General features: G+C 36.7%; 1 protein-coding gene across 2 annotated transcripts in view; it reads left to right on the top strand.

Moving 5' to 3' along the window:
- Nucleotides 1-17,399, top strand: part of znf407.S (zinc finger protein 407 S homeolog) — a 243,277-nt gene that overhangs the window by 76,744 nt on the left and 149,134 nt on the right. For both annotated transcript variants that reach the window (XM_018223592.2, XM_018223591.2), the window contains exon 4: nt 10,227-10,301. In XM_018223592.2, the coding sequence (XP_018079081.1) occupies nt 10,227-10,301 (75 nt within the window). The remainder of the gene's footprint in view (nt 1-10,226; nt 10,302-17,399) is intronic.

Below are 17,399 nucleotides of genomic sequence, written 5' to 3'. Positions count from 1 at the left end.
CACTGAAAAAAGCTGATGTATATTTTGGTTTCTTTCATTGAAAAAAAAAAAAAAAAAAAGGTGTTGTGTCACGGATACTCCTAACATAGGGCTGGGCAAGATGTTGAGTTCCTATGACAGCTTTGAAGACCTCCGTCATGTTGAACTATTGAGCTGGTGCAGTAAGTTCAGTCTATAATGTATGAAATTTCTAGCCATATTTCATTTTCTTTTTCGGTTTGAGTTCTCCTTTAAGGCATTCACAATCTGAGCTCATGCTCTGAACGTGGACTTAAATGTATAAAACGCCTGCTTGCCTTAATCTAAAAGTTAACTGTATTAATGTGTCATTCATTGTGAGATATTTCAGTATGACTAATAATGTACTGTTTTATTTATAGAGGTAAAAATATTTTAGGCAAATAACTGATATTGTACTTCCCAACACTTAAAAAAAGAAAGCACATTAACCTATTCCCGAGTGAAATCATAGTTAATGATAAAAATGTCTCTATTTTTCTAAGCGAGCCCTCATTATATGATATACATTGTCTGGCTCTGATGACCGTTGTTGAACAGGGCAGTAGCACCTAATTAGTAATGAATATTATGTGCTTCCAGCATGGATTCTTCTGAAGGTTTGCAACTATGAAAGGTTTTCTTAATTTTTTTTTATGCTGTATCTAAAATCAGTGTGTATTCTAAAGCCAATACCCAACAAGCTTGCACAAGCTTTTTAAAATATCATTGCTGCCACTGAATGTTTCTGTAATTTATTTATTGGGGCATGTTGAAGGCATTTTTGATTTATTTGATCTAGAGTTTTGTTAAGCAAGATAATGAGGAAAGCTGGTGAAAACTGTGTTTCTTGTTCAGAAAAAAAAAATGGACTTGCTCCTGCCTTAGTCAAGTGTGTGTATTTAATGCTAACGTTAGATCTGAACAGCATTGTAATAAACAGAATTCAGTTAAACATGTTAATTCACAAACCTGCATGGAATTTTTTGATAGCATGATATAATTCATTTTATTTAAGACAATGATATTTATTTCTTGTGCAAAGTGCTTTAAATAGTGCCAGTTAAGAGATACCACCACATATATTTTCTGTTTATCCATTTTACTTTTAAATCATCAACTGTTATAAAATAATCCAGTATGAGAAAAAAAGGCCCTACTCTTGCCATGGAAAAACAGAACAGCTCTTGAATGTGTGAAATTATAATATTAATATTCTCTTTGTAAAAGAATGTACACTGGCTGATTTCAGTTGTGCCATTTGTTACAACTGTTTATATATTTTAACAACATGTGAGATTGCATTGCTGCTGCTGCTTCTTCTTCTTCTTCTTCACATTGTCCTGTATTAAGTTAAAGCATGTTTTCCCTTGCTGTCTTGAGTATTATGCCCAATACAACAGGAAAGTGTTAGTTTTCAGTTATAAAAACTTTGCTTTTACTTTCAGTGTAAAACTAAAAAGTGTCAATGTAATATCAAAGTAATGCTGATGTGCATAAAATGCAGGCATGTTCTGTTGTAATTTAAAGGAGAAGGAAAGTAATTTTATACATGTGGTTGCCAAAAGTTAGGTATCGCCAGTGCTCCTATCGGCAGAAAACTGCACCAGCCCAGGCTTCTTCCAGCGAGCACCATGGAGCGATCCTCTTCCTGCTTCTTTCAGCTTACGACTGCACATGTGCAGTAGAGCGGAAAGCCAAACATTAAAGGAGAACTAAACCCTAAAAATGAATATGGTTAAAAATGTCATATTGAACTTATTGCACCAGTCTGGAGTTTGTCTCTCAATATCAACAATGATCCCGGACTTCAAACTTGTAACAGGAGGTCTTGGAAAGTTTCTGCGACACTCACATGCTCAGTGGGCTCTGAACAGCTGTTGAGAAGCTAATTTAGGGGTTGTAGCAAACTGTCAAGCAGAAAATGAGGTTGGCCTGTAATCTAAGCTGAAGCTACAGGGCTGATGATTAAATTCTTATGCTAATTGCGCTGGTTTCTGAGCTGTACCAACAATCTGAATTATTTACTTATCATCCTTAGATTGTGACAATTCTATTCTGTATATACAGTATATTATCTATTGTATATAATCCCAGAGCATTGTCTTATCTGTTATTTTTTACTACTTTTTTTTTTTTTTTTATCTGAATTGGGTCGGTTTCCCAGTTTCAAATTTTTAAGGCAGGTGTAGAAGGTCTGTAGGTACCATGGCAATGTTACACCTTATCATTCCTCTCACTGAAGGGGACTGAGGAAGTTGCCATTTGTAGTTATATAGAGGCCCAAGGCCTTTGTATATATTACCACCACTATTACCTATAACCAACAGCACATAAGATACAGGAAGGTGGAATAAGAGACAGATAGAAAGGAGGCTGGGGGACCTAACACTTTTCCTGTCCTGAAAATGCAGTTTTGTATATGAAACAGTTGTTTTGTAGCTTATTCTGTTCTGGATCTAGTGTTATTCTAAAAGCCCTCATTCTACACTGTAAAACAACATTTTTACAGAAGAAGCTTGCTATTTTTACTTTTTAAAATCATGAATTGATCCTTATGAATAATAAATATGACTGAAGGAAAGCAGATAACAATGCTACAGTAAGATCCAGGTAATCTTTTTAAGGGTTCTGACACATGTATAGATTTCTTTAACAGGTCTGGCAAAAGTATTTGTACTATCCTTTAACTTGTTTTAATTATAATTAAAATACTTCACTATAAATGATAAAAGTATTAAAATATCATGTTTTATAAACATTTCTAATTTATGCTTAGAAAAACTTATTGGGCAGGGGAAAGCTATATTTTAATTAAGGAAACCTAAACAACAAAATAAACTAAAAATTGAAATCTTTAAAAAGTGAGTTTATTCTGACAAATGTAAACTGTATCACCCAATGTCTAAATGGATTCCCGAAGAATCTCTGATTTATATTCCTCCAAAACAATTGCTGTAAGCTGGTTCAAGCTGTCTGATCATTTCCACTTTACGTATCACTATTTTGATTCTTGCCTTTTTCACATTTTGATAAATGTATTAACCCAAAGAAAAATCTATTTGTGCTGCAAGAGAACAAGTTAGTAATGCAGATGAATTGTTGTGGTTGCTCCCCAAAATGCTTGTTTAATATCATTATTGTGTTTGTTTTAATGAAACATGCTTAATGAGGGGTAGCATTGCATGCATTTTTTAAGCTTGATCACATGAATTACTTTTCTATGAATACATAAAGGATTCCTGTTTTTACATTTACTATTGCCTAAAGGCATTGAGGGATAGAAATGGTATTTTGAAGTAGGGGAAAGTTAATGAAATTGTTATTAATCGCAAATCTGGTTCTCCTAATGGTGTACGTTAATAAGACCAAATGGGAAGCTGTGTTGAGTGTCAGATTATTGTAATATTCAGATTAAACGTCTTGAGTAATCAACCTTCAGAATAATCACGGGAACAACATTCCAGTTGTACAATATATAGAGCAAAACCAAGATGGCTTCAGTTTACAATAGCACAGCGTGTACATTGCACTTCACTGTGAATTGGACATTATTGTACTAAATATAGTAAGTTAGTCTAGTGTTATTGTGAGCATTTAGCATGAGAGTGCTTGTGAAAACCAGATCCAAGTTTTGGGTCCAATCATTCCTTAATGGTTATCTTGAAAATAGTCTCACTGGTTTTACATTTCTGTTTCACATAATTTTTTGACTATACCCGATTTTCAAATTTCACAGGGGGGGGGGCGCCTATAAATTAATTTTTTTACAGAAACATCGTAGCCTTAAATACTTAAAAATAGTTTGTAGTGATCTTTAAGCTAGTGCTCATTAAGCATTGTATAATAACACTATCTGTCTAGACTTGGACTTTAAATTGCATCCTCTGCATACAAAATCTAGTAATTGTTGTATTCATTTGCTAAGCCTATATCTGTATGTAAAGCGATTTTAGGGGATTCATGAAGCTAATGACCCATGCGTTTCTTACATAGCTTAAGAACCAAGTAAACAAAACTTAAGTAAATATAATGTTTATAGCTTTTTATTATACGTTTGTAGGGGTTCTCTTTTTAAAGATCTTTGTATTGTCTCTCTGTGGGGAAGTAGATTATAACTAGACTGGAAAGCTTTATTGATGACACTGTGATATGATTATTTGTTAATATTACCACAAACTGTTTTCCTTAAATATTTCCCTATAAATGTTGATTGCAAGATGATGCCTTTCAGTCTGTGTTTAATTTTTATGGGGATTGTGCAGAGGGAATATATAATAACAATAAATGTTTTTGCAAGTTGATGGGTTTATAAATATAAATAGTACTTTGGATTTTCTATTAACACAATAATAAACATCAAGTGATTATCTACTGATTTTATGCACTTGATTGAGACACATAAAACCTAGTGCTATACATAAATAGAGCAAAGGTCCCACCAAATACATCTTGCCAAGTACTGCATCATCTGAATCTTTGTGTGACTGATAAGACTATTTGTGTATGTATGGCTTGTTCGCTATATTTAAGCAAGCTACATTATGTTTTTGCCTAGGTGTTTCTTTTCTTAGTGCTATTCGGGTATGGGATCCGTTATCCAGAAACCCATTATCCAGAAAGTTCCAAATCACAGAAAGTCTGTCTCCTTTAGACTCTATTATAATCACATAATCCAAATTTTAAATGAATCCTTGTACTTGATCCCAACTAAAATATAATTAATCCTTATTGGAAGCAGGACCAGCCTATCGGGCTTATTTAATGTTACATGACTTTCTGGTAGATTTAAGGTATGAAGAAGCAAATTACGGAAAGATCTGTTATCCGGAAAACTCCAGGCCCCGAGCATTCTGGATAACAAGTCCCATACCTGTATTAGGAGAATGAGAACGGTTGATAAAATAAATAAAAAAGGATTTATTCTATAAAAAAAACAAAGGCTTGAAGCCGTGGGTGGGGCAGTTTTAAAAAACAATTGTTAAAAAAGGGACTATATTACTGTTGATGTATTTCAGAGCGGTGTGCAAGGTAAAAAAACTAAATTAAAAGAAAGACCCCTATTTATTTTTGTAAATACATTAGGCATATCAAAGCTACTTTCTGTTTGGTTGCTATGAGCTGCTGCACTGATGCAAAGTTTTACTTATATTAATAAACAAGGGCTAAATAATATGCTGTTCCATGCTGTCTGCCATATGTTATTGTTGTGTTAAAAACCTTCTGCAGGTTGTATACAGAGTATACAGATGTGTAAACTCCCTCTGATTTAAGCCCCTCTCACCAGGTCACCCACAAAGTCTTTCTCCCGCTGTCAGTAATTTGTGCCGTAACCATACTTATGTGCTCCATTGAAATGCAGAGACATGTCACCAAAGGTCCTAAGCAGTGGGCAGGGAGCATAAAAGAGGATGGGGAATGTGCTCAATATGACTGGGCCATGGTGTTACAGGTGCAGTCGAGATGCCCCTTGATCACTTTGGATCCAGGCTAAATTACGTTATTTTTATTTTAATTTTGTATGTTGTTTACTACTTCTTTGATCACATGTGTTAGTTCTGTATGGTCTTGGTAATACAGGTATGGGAAGCCGTTATCCAGAAAGCTCAGAATTACAGAAAGGACATCTCCCATAGACTCCATTTTATAAAGATAAACCACATTTTTAAAGATTTCCTTTTTCTCTGTAATAATAAAACAGTACATTGTACTTGATCCAAAATAAAATACAGTTAATCCCTATTGGGGTTATTTAAGGTTTACATAATTTCTAGTAGATTTAAGGTATGAAGATCCAAATTAAGGAAAGATCAGTTACCCAGAAACCCCCAGGTCCTAAACATTCTGAATAACAGGTCCTATACCTGTACTGAGTTTGTTTCAGCATCAAATATGTTTTAAAATTATAAACAGGTTCATTTTTATTTGTACTGTAAGTAGGGCCTGCTTTTCCATAAATTTGTCTGTGATTCTGGGTTGGGGGTAAAAAATCTAATTGACATAGAATATACATTTTATGGCTAGTTTGTGAGGAATTTAAAAAAAAAAAAAAAAGAATTGATTGATGTAAAACAGTATTCTTAAGATGGCTATAGACGCAAAGATCTGATCCAGGATTCATACAATTTTCATACAAGTGGAGAGTTACGACATTTTTCGTCCCACGTAGATCATTCGTTTGGTCGATCGGACAGGTTTAAAGATTTCTGTTGGCTGCCGATAATATCTCTGCATGTATTGCTGATTGTACGATTTTCAGTTGGAGACTGTCACCAGCTTTGTCGGACATAACTTTCGTACGATTTCTGTTAGGGGCAGCTGATCTGTTCTTTTGTACTTTATTTGATTGGAATAGTTAGTGGCAGGTCGGGAGATGGGGAAGTCCGATCGTTCAAGGATTCGAACAATCTGATCTTTGCATCTATGGCCAGCTTTACTCAACATTTTTAGACTGATAAGGCATTTAGATGATGTGAAAAAAAAACTAATTTTATAAATTCAAAATATCTTTTTTTGTATTTCTAATGGATTTAGTAGATACACAATATTATCAAATATACTTGCAGGCTTGTGGCGATTTACCTGTTGAAAGCTTTGTCAAGCAAAAGTATGCTACATTGACTTTTCAAGTAAGTGACAGGCGGCAGCAGCAGCAGCAGCTTCACTGTATCTCTGAATTATCACTTCATGCTTTCTAGAAGCACTCCCTACAGCCAGTGTGGGTCTGTAGTCCTAGATGAGGTCTTCGTGGGTGCTGACCATAAAAAGTTCATCAAAGTAATGAGGCGAAGAGAGAGCTTGGCGCTCATGGGCAGAACACGGCACCGAGGAGTGTGAACTGGCTCCAGCTGTGACAATAAAACAGCAGGTGGCTGCTGTCATTAGGGGTGGCAGATGAAGCAGGGGACTAACACTCAGCCCACAAAACTCTCATTTGTTAGCCATGACCACTGTTCCATGGAAAAAAGCTTCCATCTCAGTCAATTTTACATTGCAAAATATTAGTCAGCATAATAAAATTGGAGCCATGGGCATAAGGGGTCTCTGTCATTTTACTAATTTATTTAATAATAATACTAATAAAAAAAACTACACATTTTCATATGTTGCTGGTTTACACTTGAGAGAAGGACTATACATTTTAAAATTAATCTATAAATATATATTTGTAAAATATGGAAAGCTGAGTGTTTTAACCTTTTATGTAGGGGAAGGCACATACAACATATGTCCACAAATACAGAAAATTATGGAAATTGTATTCTCAGTCCTATTGAACTAAAAACGTGACCCTGCTTATCACTGGTGGAACGACCTGCATTCAGAACACATAGTATGTTTAATATCCTTTTCTAATGCATAATTATGCAGCACTGCAAAGCAAAATGCAAAGAACACAAATAGACTTTTAATGTCCTCCATGCATTTATATACATTTTTCTGACTTCTGTTTTTTTTTTTTTTACTTGATACCTAAAAACTGTTGGGGACATAATTGTCTTGTGATATAACAGCAACCCAATTTTAATTCAACACAATTAATTTTTTTTAAATACTTTAAAGGGCACCTATCCCTACAGGAACAGCAGGCTAATAGAGCTCTCACTCCAAATTGGGGAAACAATAGTACTTTTCCCATCCAGCAACCTAAATCTATAGAGTAGTGCAGCGGAGCTCAGGGGCGCCATGTTCAGTCGCTTCGGTATCTTTTTTGCGTGTGCACAGTTGGAGCTGGAAATCTCCCTAAATTACCGAAAAGAATGAACGAACACAGTATGTGGGGCCCTCCGACAGGCTTCCCTGATTGATATCTGCCAGAGAGAGGTCGATTAGGTAGGGGTAAAAATCCTGTCGGATAGCGGACCGCATCTGTTAGTTGATGCTATCCCATGATCCGCCTGCCCATATTCCTTTCATTATGACCTGATCGTTGGGCCCTCAATGTGGGCACATTGGGTAGAGATCTGCTCGTCTGGCGAAAATCGCCAAATGTGTACGGCCACTTTTATTCTTGTAGAACACTATGTGGGGAGGCAGCAGGAAGGGGGGCCAGCGGAGAAGGCAAATGGGGGCTTTTAGCTTCCATTTCTATTTTTTTTCCTGTGCTCCCCTGCTTTCTGGTTAAAGAGAGGAATTTCCTGCATCTGGACCTGCGTTCCCCTTTGTACAAGCCCTAAAATCAAGCAAAGCTGTTACAGCAAAGTGTCAACATGAATTGAGTGCTTAATGATGCAAAATGCAGAACATGCCAGTTTGATTTGTACCCTTTCATAGCCATGCAGAGTAATTAAAATAATTTTTTCTTTTGCATATTTCATGCTTTTCATGTTTATATTCAAAAGTAATTGCATTGCCTTTTAGCAATTAGTAATTAAGCTTATGAAGGACAGCTGTAATACAATTAACAAAAATATTTGCAAGTCCATTTCCATTGAAAGTTGTAACAAAAACACATTTGCTTATGGAGAGAGCCAAGTAAATTTTCAGTGTTTTGATGGGGGTCTCAAACGAGTCATCTTGCAGCGTAATTACATTTCTGCTCAGAAATCCAACGCGTCACCTTACATATACTTTACAATGAGAACAAACATTCCAGTAATAGTTTAATCTAATAGTACATAACTTATGCTTTAACAATAGTTGTTAATGGAATTGTTAATGGAAATTCTAAAAATTACATAATGAAAGATAATGGAATTCTAAGCTAGGTTCTAATATACAAGCGTGATTTAAATGATTTTAAAGTTTTGAAATGTCATTGTTGGTGATAGAAGTATCTGTCTGTGTGTTACTATTCTCTCTCCTAGGCAAATCCTGGTTACTTGTGCCATTAGTATATTGTATCAGTTGTATCAGTCAGGGATCAAAAAGTCTATAGTAAATTATAACAGGACCCCATTATTAGCCCATTGGTAACCTGGGCAACTAGGCAGAGAGCCATGCCAACAAGTATGGGCACCAATGGAAAATTATGGTCCACGCATGACCACGCCCTAATCTGGCCCAATCACACCCTATAATGTGTTACCCCTGTACCTTCCTGATAGGGACCCAATAGTCAGCTCTCCTGTGGTCAGTATCCCATAATGCCTTGTGATTAAAAGATATCAATAAAAAGAAAATCAATGAGCATACAAGGCATTATGGGAATTGGCATCTTGACTGCTATAAATCTGATTTCTGCTACTTTGTAGTCAGACAAGCAGCTAAGAGAATAGCAGTCCTGTAGAATTGTTAATATTACATAATAACATAATAGTAATAATGAAAAATAGTAAAGATTAAAACATTCTATTAAAGTTCAATTAAAAGATGAAGAAGCACATGATAATGGTTAGAATGAGAAACCAAACGGCTAAAGAGTAGAACGTTTCTGAAACATATGAACAAGGGAATTGGGGTTTGAAGACCAGAAGATAAAAATAGAACAAAAAGCAAAAGGGACAACCAAGTAGAAAGTTTCTGAAACATAAGAACAAAAAGCAAAAGGGACAACCAAAAAATAAAAAAAATCACAAAAGAAGAAAATCTGGTAAGGGAAGCGTGGACAGGAAGGTATAAATCAGAAATGTGTAAAAAAATAAAATGAAAGGGGAACTTTACGATAGGTTTAATTTTAGTATTTTTTTAGGAGGACCTGTATTAATTAAGTGCTATCAGCAGTTTAAATTTATACAGAAAAAGCAACTGTCAGTTTAGTAATAGCTGTTGTAAGCATGGCCTGTTCTGCCTTCATTGGAAGAGCTATGAATGACCAGATACTATTAAAACTCCATTGTTGATCTGTACGTATGTATGTATAACTTTATTTATCAAGCTCTGTAAGGAAACACAGCACTGTACAATCGTATGGGAGGGAGAAGTAACATTATAAATACAATATACAGGTATGAGACCTGTTATCCAGAATGCTCGGGAGCTGGAGCTTTTTGGATAATGGATCTTTCCGTTATTTGGATCTTCTAGAAAATCATGCAAACATTACATAAACTCAATAGACTGATTCTGCTTCCAATAAGGATTAATTATATCTTAGTTTGGATCGTGTACAATGTACTGTTCTATTTTTACAGAGAAAAAGGAACTAAAAAGTTGATTATTTGGAAAAAATGAGGTCTATGGGGCCTTTCCGTAATTTGATTTTTAAACTGGTGTACAAATTGGAAATATCCACCTGCTGTGAATTAGTTTCATTTGTCTTGTGGTTGACATTCTGCGTATTTTTTCAGGGTGGCTTTTGTTATGAAGAAGCATTTGAACTCACATTTACTTGGAAAGCATGGACTTGGTACTCCAAAGGAAAGGTAAGGGCTTTTTCCAATTTAAAATAGTTACTAAGTTACTTTGCGTCAATTCAGTTAATTTTATTTATGCTGTATTCAGTACTGTTAATCTCTTAACTGTAGGGTTATTGGCAATATTATAGTTATGTTTCAGGGCTTTCTTCTGAATGAACAGTTGAGTGTCTCATATACCTTATGATCCTTTGCTAGGTTGAACATACACTGTGTTGCCAAAAGTGGACGACCCTTCCAGTTAATAAAATAGTTTTTAAGCCAAACCAATTATTATTGTCAATACTGCTGCCACCACATCATACAATAACATTATTGATGATTGAATACTTTATACATTGTGGCAGTTCTTATTTCAACACAATAAAGTCCCATATAAATGGCAGCATATCCCACCAAAAGTGGTCCAACCTATCCAAAAGCAGAGGGTAAAGGCAGCAAAGTAAGGACCAATTTCATATGAATACCATTGAAGTTGGAATGAGATGTGGGAAAGGCAAGTATCTATTTTTTTTTTTTCAGCCAAAGCCACACATATTTATACTTTTCTTCCTTTTTCAAGTATTCATAAACTCTGCAACATTGCCATTAGCAATCCTTTATTCAAAAAGAAATAGAGAATAAGTTCCAGACTTCTTGTTTGGTTGCCTTGGTGATCCCTTGTTGAGTTGTCCATTGTGCTTGCTTTCAGTTTTTATTCCCATATTACTGATAAATGTCCACAGTAAAAGCACCTGGAGGTGGTTTATGTAAGCTGAGCATATGAACTATAATTTAGGGAGTGGTTTCTCATTAATTTTTACATATTATATGTCTTCTCCTCAATATTAAACAATGTTTGTTAAAAAGGAGACATATTAACAGCCGTAAGTAAATATAGAAAATACATTTGAAACTGACTTTCAAGCCAGTTGGCAAAAGAACCTTAATTTCCAATTAGTTCTTGCGTTTGCTTCTGTTGCCCTCTCCCTACTACATAAATGCACATATGGTATACCATCGCTTTACCTGCCGTTAAAAGGGCTGTACTTGTTTAAGTATATGATATACAGTGCCTCATGATTATCTTGCCCCTTATTTTAATAGGTCTGATAATATGCTCCCCATAACCAGTCAAAGTCAAGTGATGAGTGTAAGAATATAAAGTATATTAGAGTGCGATGGTGGGTGTGAGGGTGTTTTATTGCCTTATTGTGGGGTTTCTTTTAGTAAGAGACCACCCAATTCTGCTGTAGTTAGTTCAAAAGCAAAGTATCTTGTATAGGTTAAACACTAAAGTGGAAAACAAATTTAGTGATGCCTCTACACAATCGAGGGCCTGTGGACTCTGGACTGTGGGTGCTAATAACATGTCCTTTCTGGGAAAATTTTCAGGGGAACACTTATATTTTCTAATCTAGGCTGTTGTATTACCATGAGGATAGTTGCACAGAAACCACATTTGCAATTCCTCTAGGTATTCTTTGCATAACTTTGTAACTACCCAAAAATTTGCCTAGATACTACCACTCAATCTTATTGATTAGCTTTAACTTTGCCTCCAAATCCAAGACATGGCTAAACTATAACTGACACCTTCGTGGCTCCCTAGGGAAATTATAGCATGTATTGGAAACTAGGGTTGGTCTCCGACCTTTCTGCTCTGTTACACTCATCACTTTCTGCAATCTAAATGTCAATAGGATAACTTATAACACCCAGTAGTTAAGTCATCACAACAGAAATTCATTGTAACATTAGAGTGGTCTCACTTTAGTATCATCTTCTCCTTTCTTCCACTTCTAAGTGCAAGGAATAATTTAAATGCCCTTGATTAGAGGTACAAATAAAACCACATGCCTAAACTTTGTGATACCTGGCATAATACCAATCTTTTTGGCATAGTTGTTGTGTTTTGGTGCCCTCAGATCTATTTAGGATCAGTGTTAAGGGTGTACGGATGCAACTACAGGTATGGGACCTGTTATCCAGAATGCTCAGGACTTGGGGTTTTCTGGATAACGATCTTTCCTCAATTTGGACCATCTTACGTTTGCTAAAAATCATTTAAACTTTAATGAAATAGGATTACTGTAATTATTATATTTTATTTAGGATCAAGTGCAAGGTACTGTTTTATTATTACAAAGAAAAGGAATAATTTTTAAAAATTTGGATTAAACGGAGTCTATAGGAGATGGCCTTTCCGTAATTCGGAGCTTCCTGGAAAACCAGTTTCACGATAACGATTTTCATACCTGTATTTATATAATACCTAATGGGGTACTTTTTTACAGCAGTGAGGTAGTCAAATGTAGGTCATGAATAAAGCAATAAGTGGCTGCAGTAAACAAGAATGTCTCCATCAGCAAACTAAACCTTTATTCCATTCCAAATTATATTACTTTTTTCTTACCTGTTTAAAACATTAATGCACTTTCTATAATAGTGCAAGCTTGCTACATTTTCATTTTTCCAGGACAAAATAATCTGTTTACTTTGTGCGCTTTGGACGTGGCTCTGCTCTCTGATAGGTTGCATGTTAAAACAAATTATGATAGAAGTTAGCTAAACAGGCTATGGCAATTAAATTAATAATGCATTTACTGTGCTATTATTTAGTCTTAATTCTTTGACTGATATATGCAAAAATGGTAATTTATTAAAAGCAAATTCATGTAATTGTGCTGCTGAGTTTGACGGAGCAAAAAAAGTTGTCAGCATGACTATCCTCAAAATGGAGTGCGAGAGAAAAATCCAGAAATGAAAGACGTTTATTGAAGTTAGGACATATTGTCTCTGATGGCAAATATTGTAACAACATTGTATACACACAAAAAAAACTGTATTTTGAGAACCTTCAAGATAATTACTGTACAAATTCTCTTGTTCTCAGCTCCTTAACATTAATCTCTCTACAATGGTAGGATCTGAGTGAAAAGAGTAGTACAAAAATAAAGGTTAAATTATTAAAACTACAAGGAAAATATGTTTGTTTTTTTAATTGTTTTTATTCTGTACTTTGGCACCGCACAGTATCCCCATGGGGCTTTTCGATTTGTCCTGCAAAATATCATATTGTTCAGGGTATTTGCCCCAAATTTCAATGTTTCACAAAGCTATTGGGAAAGTATTGCCTTCTCAGCTTTTAGTTGCACTCTTATCTAAACATCTTTTGTCTAAGGTGAATGTGAAGAATCAGCATGTGAACTGGCCACATGCTGCTTCTTATCTTCCATAGAGCTCATTTGAGCATGATCAAATCATCATGATATGGAATCATTGGTGGTGTGGCCAGCCAAACAGAGCCATTAATAGGAATTTTTATGACTAGGAAATTTCCACAGGTTCTCCCATAAATTATAATGCGGGATGCTATAAATCAGTGGCGTAAATAGAGTTTGCCGGGCCCCCATACAAAGAAAAAATCTTCAGGTGCCCTCCTGCACACTAAAGGTGGCCATACACGGAGAGATCCGCTCATTTGGCGATGTCGCCAAACAAGCGGATCTCTCCCCGATATGCCCACCTTGAGGTGGGCAATATCAGGCTGATCCAATCATGGGCCCTAGGGCCCAACGATCGGATCCTAACGAATAGTAATGGGCGGTCAGATCGCGGGGCCGCATCAACGAATAGATGCGGCCGCAATCCGACGGGATTTTTTGTCCCATCCAAACGAGATCTGGCTGACTTTTGTCCAGATCTCGATCGGGGAAGCCCGTCGGGGGGCCCCATACACGAGTCAGTAAGCTGCCGACACGGTTTGTCTGCAGCTTTTATTGGCCCGTGTATGGCCACCTTTACTGTCTCGCCTGCTCCCTGCCCATGTCCCACCTGGCTCCGCCCACTCCTGCCCGACTTGCTTCCCCTTCCTCAACCTTAGAGAGTACATCGGCGGATGAGGAGTTGTTTTATTAGCTGTACATGCAGCAGACGTCACAGTCTGGGCCCCCTTGTCCCCCCCCTTGACAGCGGGGTCTGCTTCCTTTATAGTTACACCACTGTTATAAATCTTTGCCAACAATGAAATGCCTGTGTGCTAATCACAATTCTAACGAACAATGTGAGGATATAGTGTTGCTTTTTGCACTTAAAATTAAATGGGGTCTAACACAGCAAATCATTTCACATCTTGTAACACTTATAGCAATTGACGTTTCTCGCTGCCAAATTCTGGAGCAAAGTGACACACATGCCATCGCCTCCAGAATCAAGAAAAGTTGCATGATAAAGGGAGATCTTCACACTATTCTCTGCTGCTTGTGTGCAATGTCAGATGAAAATCATATATAATTACTGTGTTGATGTTTTCACATTGTTTCTCTTTGGCTTGAAATCTTGCTTGCCTAGCATAGTTAAAATAATACAGGTATGGGATCTGTTATCCAAAAACCCTTTATCCAAAAAGCTCTGAATAACGGGATGGCCATTTCCCATAGAATTCATTTCTAAATAATCCAAATTTTTATTTCTCTTTAATAATAAAACAGTACCTTGTACTTGATCCCAACTAAGATATAATTAATCCTTATGGGAAGCAAAACAGCCAGATCCAAATTCCAGAAAGATCCATTATCCAGAAAGCCCCAGGTCCCAAGCCTGACTTGGAAGAGAACGTGCCTCAGCGTGGTCTGATTTTCAGATAAAATGTTAGAGGGCTGGCTTAGTCTGCATAAACACCTTTTGGACATTGATGTGCACCTGTTTTTTTTTTTGTTTTTTGCAGTAAAATATTTTTTTCTTTTCTGAATTTATGTCAGTATAGAGACCCTTATTCAGTACCCAGAGTTGACATTATCACTTTAAAAACATTGCATTCACAGGAGAAATTACTGTGTATGTGTGTATGTGTGTATATATATATATATAAATATATATATATATCAAATATATAGGGTTACACTGTTTGATTCCTGACAAAGGTCACTGTGGGGGACCGAAACATTGATCAAAATAAACCATTGGAAGATTGATTCAGCAAGTCCTGTGAGTGCCGTTTTTCAACAGACCCGGTTTAGGGAAACAAATTAGGTTGGCAGACATTTCTGTATCTGTGGCCACTGGGTCAATAAAGGTTGCCTAACTCTGTACCTGCCTTGTTTATTTCTCAAAGACATCTTTGTAAAAAGCTTTTATCTTTGCAGTATAAGCCTTTTGTATTAAATAGTAGAGTATGCATGTCAAGGGGGAATAGTATCTCACAATAAAACAAAAGTAGTAAGTGGTATCCCATAGCTGGAGCCACAATTTGTGTCCCTTGAATCCAGCTGTTTGTTTTATAGTAGCTGTGACCAAACATAATATAGAACACTTTATACTCTGTAAGGTACAGGCAATATAAGTAAGTGCAAATAAATGTCCCTTACTTAATTTATTTTGGTTCTCTGCAGTGGCTGTATATCTTCTATTGTGAGTTTAAGTATACAAACAGGCAGTGCAGATGGGTGGCCAATGCCAGCACTGGCTGCTGCTGCAACTACTGCTGTTTAGGTTAGCAGGAAGTCTTTAAGAGTTCCATTTTCTCCACATTGATCTGAAATTGAATGCTATGGTCATCTAGCTCTGGCAGGCTCACTTCTGCATTTCCCGATTATTATGAAAAGGCAAGAGATAAAGGTTTTAGATGGAAATATTCTTTCAGCAGATGTGCGTTGTGGTTTGCCTTTAAAAGGAGAAGGAAAGCTACCAAAGTAGTTTATTGACAATAGATTAGCCACAATAGTTCAAGCTATTACACTATATTTATTCTGCAGAATGTTTTATCATACCTGAGTAAACAGCTCTAGAAGCTCTCTGTTTGTTTAGGATAGCAGCTGCCATATAAGCTTGCTGTGACATCACTTCCTGAGTCTCTCTCTGCTGACTCATAGCCCTGGGCTCAGATTACAGGAGGGAAAAGGAGCAAACTGAGCATGCTCAAGCCCAAGCCCTGAAGGTTTAAGCAGAAAACGGGAAGTCTGGTACAGAAGCCCATGTGTACACAATAGAATAGGTCGTTTGGACCAATTTGACAGCTTATCTGCCCGTGTATGGGGGCTTCCGACGGGTCTTCCCAATCGATCAAGGTTTGATTTTTAACCGACCGACCCGTCGGAGCCACTTGGCATATCGTAATTTTATCGTTTGGCCATACGGCCGAACGTTCGAATTACCCCCAATATAGCCATGCCATTAGTGGCATAGCGGGGAAAGATCCGCTCGTTTGGTGATGTTGCCAAACGAGCGGATCTTTGAGTCTATGGCCAGCTTTAGCAATTGATCCTTAGCATGCAAATTAGATTCAAAAGCAACAGTTATGACCCAAATGGCCCCCCTCAAGTCCCTGATTGGTTACTGCCTGCCTGCCTGGCTGAAAAGCAGGAAGTAGTGTTCTGGCTATTATGTTAGACATCCAGTCACTCCAGCCTTTTACATTTTTGGCTGATTATATTAGAAACATTTTTTATTTTGCACAGCCTATCTATATACTCAGTTACATAGTTAAATTGGGTTGAAAAAAGACAAAGTCCATCAACTTCAACCCCTCCAAATGAAAACCCAGCATCCATACACACACCCCTCCCTACTTTTAATTAAATTCTATATACCCATACCTATACTAACTATAGAGCTTAGTATCACAATAGCCTTTGATATTATGTCTGTCCAAAAAATCATCCAAGCCATTCTTAAAGGCATTAACTGAATCAGCCATCACAACATCACCCAGCAGTACATTCCACAACCTCACTGTCCTGACTGTGAAGAACCCTCTACGTTGCTTCAAATGAAAGTTCTTTTCTTCTAGTCTAAAGGGGTGGCCTCTGGTACGGTGATCCACTTTATGGGTAAAAAGGTCCCCTGCTTTTTGTCTATAATGTACTCTAATGTACTTGTAAAGTATAATCATGTCCCCTCGCAAGTGCCTTTTTTCCAGTTTTTATTTTTACACTGAACAATTCCTTTAACTGCTTGTGCTGCTCACTGCTCTGCTGCTCATTGCTGGCCAACAAACCAGATATTCACTCAAACAATTCAATGCTTACAATTCACCCCATAACCTTCCATGCCTCCCAGAATAATTGCCAAAGCAAAGATGCAGCTTGCTGCAACTACTGCTGAAAAAGGAGTCCTGGGGAACCAAAG

Source organism: Xenopus laevis, chromosome 6S (genome assembly GCF_017654675.1).
Source record: "Xenopus laevis strain J_2021 chromosome 6S, Xenopus_laevis_v10.1, whole genome shotgun sequence".
Classification (NCBI taxonomy): domain Eukaryota; kingdom Metazoa; phylum Chordata; class Amphibia; order Anura; family Pipidae; genus Xenopus; species Xenopus laevis.
Note: the sequence above shows the minus strand (reverse complement) of the source record. Positions and strands in the feature narration are given on the sequence as shown.